Consider the following 7,522-nt stretch of genomic DNA (forward strand, 5'->3'; position numbering starts at 1 on the left):
TTCCAAAAACAGTAGACTATTTGAAGAAAGAATTTGAAATGAAAGATCTTGGAAAGACAAAATTTTGTCTTGGTCTACAAATTGAGTATATGAAAGATGGAATATTTGTCCATCAATCGACATACACCGAAAAGATTTTAAAGCGATTCTATATGGATAAAGCACATCCATTGAGTACCCCGATGGTTGTGAGATCACTTGATATAAATAAAGATCCATTCCGACCTCATGAAAATGATGAAGAGCTTCTTGGTGCCGAAGTACCATATCTTAGTGCAATTGGGGAATTAATGTATCTTGCCAATAATTCCCGACCAGATATAGCTTTCTCAGTAAGCTTATTGGCAAGATTTAGTACTTCGCCAACACAAAGACACTGGAATGGTATTAAACATATATTCAGATACCATCAAGGGACCATTGATATGGGTTTATTTTATTCAAATGAATCCAAGCCATCATTGATTGGTTATGCAGATGCAGGATATTTGTCTGATCCACACAAAGGTCGATCTCAGACAGGCTATTTATTTACAAGTGGAGGTACAGCCATATCATGGCGTTCGACAAAACAAACTATGGTTGCTACTTCTTCAAATCATGTAGAGATAATAGTCATTCACGAAGCAAGTCGAGAATGCGTTTGGTTAAGATCTATAACTCAACACATTCAACAAACATGTGGTCTTTCTTCGAAAGAGAATATTCCAACAATATTGTATGAAGACAATGCTGCATGCATAACTCAATTGAAAGGAGGATATATCAAAGGAGATAGAATAAAACACATTTCGCCGAAATTCTTTTTCACTCATGATCTTCAGAAGAATGGTGAAATAGATGTACAACAAGTTCGTTCAAGAGATAATTTGGCTGATCTGTTCACTAAGGAATTACCAACCTCAATATTTGAAAAGCTGATATATAAGATTGGAATGCGTCGTCTTCGAGACATTAAGTGATTTTTCATTAGGGGGAGTAACTACACGCTGCACTCTTTTCCTTAACCAAGGTTTTGTCCCACTGGGTTTTCCTGGTAAGGTTTTTAATGAGGCAGCAAGCAATGCATATTATAAATAACTATGTACATCCCAATATTTTTTTTGCAAGTTTTTAATGAGGCACATTATCTTACATAGACATCCAAGGGGGAGTGTTATGAATAGTTTGTACATTGGATACTACTTTGGATACTATATTGGATACTACATTGGATGCTACATTGGATGCCCATATTGTGAATAACTTAAAGATTAAATTTCCTATTTTATGTCCATCATCTTTACTTTTTATGCCTATAAAAGGCCATGTAATTGCAATGAAAAATTACACCAAAGTGAAAGAAGAAAACACTTCTCCATTCTCTCTATCTCTTCTTGTTTACATTTTACTGCATTGCTTTTATTTTATAACACGTTATCAGCACGAAGCTCTAATTTTATTCTTAACTCCCGCTAAGTTGAGCCATATTTTATTAAGGTATGTATCATTATAATCATTTTATTTATGGCAGTACATATCATATGCTCATTGTTTGCAGATTACTTGTGCGCTTGGGCATCTTAAATAGTTTAAGTACATTGCAGTGATAAAATAACTATTTCCTTCCGTGCTCAACTCTTAGAGGACCTCAAAGTCATCAAACTAGCTATGCACTAATGTCATACTTATAATATTCATGGACTCCCTAGATCAAAACATATCTTTAAGGCATTTTTTTAGAAAAATTTCACTTTTATTTACTTAATTATAGTATAAGTTAATTTGAACAGATATGGACAGAAGGAGGTGACAGAAATAATGGTAATGCAAGACATTGATTTAGTTCATTTAAAGGATGAAGTTGGGGAAACGCCATTGTACATTGCAGCTGAATATGGGAAGGATGAAGTTTTTAGACTTCTAGAGGATTTTGGGAGTGATTGCTTCGCTAAGAGAAATGATGGTTGCACTGTTCTTCACGCTGCTAAGAAATGGGTTGATTTCTTAATTTATCGATTTCCGATATCAACTTTCAGAATAAATGATTCAGTACTACGATTCTTTTTCTATATCCTCCTGATTCCCTTTAAAATTTTGACAATAAAGTTTAGACTAGAAGCTTTACTCGATCTCCTACGTACTTACAATTATTATTTTGTGTTGAGAAGCTATCCCAGAAATGTATATCGAATCTGAAAATGTTGTGAATCTGGACGAGCAACATGATTTAAGAGATGGTGGTATCATCAAACGACAAAGGTCATCAAGGTTGCAAGCAATTTTAGGTACTGCCTATATGTCCCAGTTTCAAGAAAGCTTTACTTATATGGTTTTTGTTTTGCATGTAATCCAATTCACGTATTCAATTAGTCAACTGTTTGACGTTTGAACAATATACATATAATATACTTATTGAATTGTGTAACTATCTCATCTAATTAAAGGTTTAAGTTCTTAGAGAGAGAATGTCCACTTCGATTTATAATTATTTAATTATATATGTTTCAACACGACTTCTCATGATGGGTGACTTTGATTTGTTTTTGAATTGTGTTACCATCTCAATTAAAAGTTTAAGCTATTAGAGAGAGTATGTTTTTATTATTTCTTCAACACGCCGTCCCTGACGTGCATGCTTGATTCTTTTTCACGAGCCAAACACATGAAGATGAATTCATTTTATAATGGATGGCAATGAGAGTACTTGAAAACAGGACCTTTGTTTTCTCCGGTATCATGCATATTGAAGTATATAACCATCTCATCTAAAAGTATAGATTATATATATTAGTTGGGAGAATATGTACACTTTTATTTATTTAATTATGTTTTAGCTCCTAATATATATAGGAGACCATTTTTGTGTTAGCTATTGTGCCTATTATTTGTCGGTTTTGTGTTAGTAATTTCTTAGCTGAAACCTGTTTAGACAATATGATCTACTCATATACCAGTTGACTTACATTACTATCATGGAAGTCATACATATAGTACTCTATAGCTAGTACGGAGTATTTAATTATTACTTTGTTATGAGGTTTACTTTGTTATGAGGTTTACTTCCTATTGGTAATGCATGTACAGGTCTTCGATGGTTGAGAAGAATTGATAGTGAGAAACAAAAACATGGACTAGCTTTGTTACTAGCAGAAAGATTAATATGGAAAGAAGATTGGAGTTGTTATACTCATTTTGATTCTCCAACAAAACCTATATATGATCATTAATCCCCTAATACAAGCCACAAAACTGGGCATTACCGAATTGGTCACTGCAATCTTAAAAGCACGACCTCAAGTTTCTGATTCACTAGACGAAAATGGAAGGAACATTTTGCATATAGCAGTGGAACGAAAACATTTACGTATATATGAATATTTGAAGAAAAAACTTGGTCATGACAAGGATAGAATGTTGGCAGAAGTTGATAAATATGGGAACAACATACTTCATTTAGCATCAAGTTTGGGAATTCCATCTACTCACTCTTCAGTTGTGCCAGTGGAAGAGTTTAATACTGATATAGCACGTGAGATGTGTTGGGACATATATTGGTTAAAGGTACAGTTTTCGACCTTGAGTAATTATTATTATTTTAATTTGGTACATGAACGACTCTCTGAAGATTGACCTAACAAAAAGCTTCTTGAATAAGCGAATTAGGTTACAATTCAAAATACCTACTACTACGTATAATGAATAGACAAACTGTAGAACTTCAAACACAAAGACTTGGTTTTTCGGCTTGATATATATCTTACGTACACTGAGGATTGTTTCTTGCTCTTGCTCACTTAATTAATTTTCTCAATGTAGGTGTATATAATACTGCAAGAAACAAACTAATAGGAGTTTATATATACAGACCAATGTTAGTAGCAAGGCTTGGTGCGTAAGCATGATCAAGATAATACTATCTGTTATGCTAACCCTAGAGAAAGTATAAAAACATAAGGCTTTCCTTAAACAACTTCTAACGCGATTCTACTTCATTATAAAACAGTACTCTTTATTAGCATTTCTTTTTGAATTTAGGCGGCTACTAGGTCATTTATAGCTTAAGTAAAAAGAAGTTTGGTGCACTCTAGCTATAAGCGGAGTCCGGGGAAGGGCCTGACCACAAGGGTCTATTGTATGCAGTCTTACCCTACATTTTTGTAAGAGGATGTTTCCATTGCTCAAAACCGTGATTTCCTGGTCACATGACATCAACTTTACTAGTTTACGCCAAGGCTCCTCTTCCATTTATAGCTTAAGTGAAATATTTAATTAGGATTATAATATATTTAGTGACTCCTATAGTTTAATTATGATTATATATGAATCAAGCTTGTTAAAAGAACCATACGTAAGATCCTCGGTTCTTCAACTAGCTAGTAACCAACCAACCAACCATATACTGCTACATTGTTTGTTTATCAGCAAAACCAAAGCTCAACACTCTAAGCACCTCTTTGTTTTATTTTCATCTTAATTAAAAAAATGGCATATATAAAGTAGTAGTCGATCCATATAATGAATAAAATGAGCTTGCATGCATCATCCTCAGCATACAAGGATGGATTGCCACCCACATCTAAGGTACGTCCGAAATAGAGATGGGAAGACAGCTGATGAATTATTCGAAGAGAACCACTTGCGTTTAAGAAAAGCAGCACAGAGGGAGAGTATTGAAATGATCAACAGCATCATAGTTGTGGCAACCCTTTTGTGTACAGTGAATTATGCAGCATTGTTTACATTACCAGGAGGTTTCGATCAGAATTCTGGTGTAGCTGTTCTCGACAAAGACAACACCTTTTACAAGTTTATAGTGGTCGTTTATTCAGCAATATTTTTTTCCTTCATAAGTTTGGCAGCTCTGTTATCACTTCAACGTTCTGCTTTCTACGCTGAAGAATTCTATATTTCTTTGCCTTTAAAAGCTAGTATTGCTTCTATTTGTTTGATGTTGGCTGCTGTTTTTACTATCACTGCTTCTGCACTAGCATTAGTTCTTGAAAACAAGAGGGTTAATGTATTGGGAAAAATTGTATGTAAATATAAAGATGACGTGTCGAATACGTGTCGAAACACGTAGACTGGTCAAATGGTCAAAGAATTACAACTAGCCAAGAGACACGAGTTGCAACAGATACGAGCAAATGACAGAGGAAGAGGCACGGGCAGGAATACAAATAACCCAGCACCCGTACCTATCTAAGTCATTTATGTCCGAGAATCAAAAGGAATGAATCTGACAATAGAAAAGAGTGCAGATACGGCATTTAATAGGCATTAAATGTGGAATACGTTAAAGAATTTGTATTGAATATAATGATTATGTAACGTAGCATTAAATGTCTTTAATTACTCATAATAGCCTCATTATAATTTGGGCAAAACGTATATCTCCAAGATATCTATAAAAGGGAAACATCTAATCAATTGTGGGGACACGAAATACTATTGATATAAACTTTGGTTTACTTGTTTTCTCTTGATTACTCTCTTGCTACCTAAATAACTTCCTTTTATACACTCTTTTGATTATCAGTAACTCGTGTTCTTCTAAATTCTAGCTTTGACTAAAATTTCATTTTTGGTTAAACAAATTGGTTCCGTTACCGGGAATATGATAATCTATTTTCTTTTCGCTTAAATTTCCTTGTTGCATCAACTATGTCGAACAACAATGACAACATTCAAGGAAACCAAGAAAACCAAATAAACCAACAACTTCAGAGAGACCCTCAGTATAATAACGCACTGATTATTTCTCCACAAGGCTCTCCTCGGCGATCTCGTGAAGGCACTCCTAAGGGTCTCATACTGATGGACAAGCTCAATTCGAAAATGTTGAAGCTATGGATGAGGCTTTGCAAAAACTTATTACCGCACAGGTCAATAAAGCCGTTCAGGCCTTGGTTAGCCAGTTACCTGCTGCACCCCCCACGCCTACTCCAAATAACAACACTCTGGAGAAACCTCGTTCCGGGCTTGTTAATTCAGGCAGCGGTGGAACCCCCAGTGAATCGCATGAGGGAGAAACAGGTACTTTAGCTAAATCAAATTTACAAAACTTAGTACTAACCTTGCAGAAACAGCTCAAGGAGCAAAGTGAGCGCATAGAGCAGATACCCGTGGTGCCGCCCATAATCAAAGGGGTAGATATGGATAGATATTCATAACAACCCTGGAAGCTTAGTGCTGCTCCACTCCCAATTCCAAAAAAGTTCAAAATGCCTGATATTCCAAATTATGATGGAACAACAGACCCACGAGATCACGTGACTGCATTCACGGCGGGTGTAAAAGGCAACGATTTGACTAAGCAGGAGATTGAATCAGTATTAGTCAAAACATTTGGTGAAACGCTCACCAAAGAAGCGCTAACATGGTATTCTCTTTTACCCGAAAATTCTATAAATTCTTTTGTTGAGCTTGCAGATTCTTTCATCAAAGCACACTCGGGAGCTCAAAAAGTAGAGAAAAGAATGGAGGATATTTTCAAAATCAAGCAAAGGGACTCAGAACTGCTTAGAGAATTCGTGGACAGATTTCAACGAGAAAGAATGACATTGTCGCGTGTACCTGACAACTGGGCAGCTATAGCTTTCACAAGTAATTTGAATGAAAAAAGCTCGGAAGCTACGAGGAGGCTCAAGGAAAGCCTTCGAGAATTCCCAGCTACAACGTGGAATGATGTTTATAATAGGTATAACACGAAGCTGAGGATTGAGGAAGATACTGTTCCACGATTTCAAAAAGAAGAAAAGGTAAGTTCGAGACGTGCGGAGACCGAAAAAAGATCCGATAAAAATAGGTACGAGCCTTACATGGGACCTGCGGGAAAGGATTCACGGTCAAAGCAGGATAATCAAAGGTACGATCACAGATCAAGAAACAGAGAATCAGGTTCTTCATCAAGATTCAGGAACGAGCGAAATAACTATGAGTCACGAGATAATGATAGAAATTTAAAAGCGAAATTCGGTGGTTACAACTTTAAAGTCAGCACCTCCGAGCTCGTAGCCGTTTTGAGAAGCATGAGAGATAAGGTTCGATGGCTAAAGGAAATGAGATCGAACCCAAAGAGGCGCAACCCTGACCCATTGGTGCGAGTTTCATAATGACCACGGACATAAAACAGTAGATTGCAGATTTTTACAAAGTGAAGTTGATCATTTATTAAAACAAGGGTATCTTACTGAGTTGTTCAGTGAGAAAGGCAAGCAAGCTTACATGAAGAACAGGCAAGAGCCTCCAAAACCACCTTCTCCTAAAAGAACTATCAACGTTATAAGTGGGGGTAAAGACATCAAGGGTATATCACATACTGCAACTAACAAAATTTCCAAAGTAACAATTACCCAAGGGAAACGGGTGCAGCATGTTTTAGAGGAAGACAACATTCATTCAACGACGCAGATGCAGATGGCGTATTAATCCCTCATAACGACGCATTGGTAATATCTTTAATTATACATGATGCTAATGTGAAATAAGTTTTGATTGATCCAGGTAGTTCCGTGAACATTATTTTACTGAGAGTATTACG

General features: G+C 35.9%; 1 protein-coding gene across 1 annotated transcript; it reads left to right on the forward strand.

Moving 5' to 3' along the window:
* Nucleotides 1–1,776: 1,776 nt before the first annotated feature.
* On the forward strand, nt 1,777–5,252 carry LOC107790220 (uncharacterized). The gene is made up of 3 exons (XM_075251166.1): nt 1,777–2,267; nt 3,067–3,543; nt 4,532–5,252. The coding sequence occupies exons 2-3, from the start codon at nt 3,199–3,201 to the stop codon at nt 5,060–5,062; spliced, it is 876 nt and encodes a 291-aa protein (XP_075107267.1). The 5' UTR covers nt 1,777–2,267; nt 3,067–3,198; the 3' UTR covers nt 5,063–5,252.
* The last annotated feature ends 2,270 nt before the right edge of the window (nt 5,253–7,522 follow it).

The sequence above is a fragment of the Nicotiana tabacum genome, chromosome 1 (genome assembly GCF_000715075.1).
Source record: "Nicotiana tabacum cultivar K326 chromosome 1, ASM71507v2, whole genome shotgun sequence".
Taxonomy (NCBI): domain Eukaryota; kingdom Viridiplantae; phylum Streptophyta; class Magnoliopsida; order Solanales; family Solanaceae; genus Nicotiana; species Nicotiana tabacum.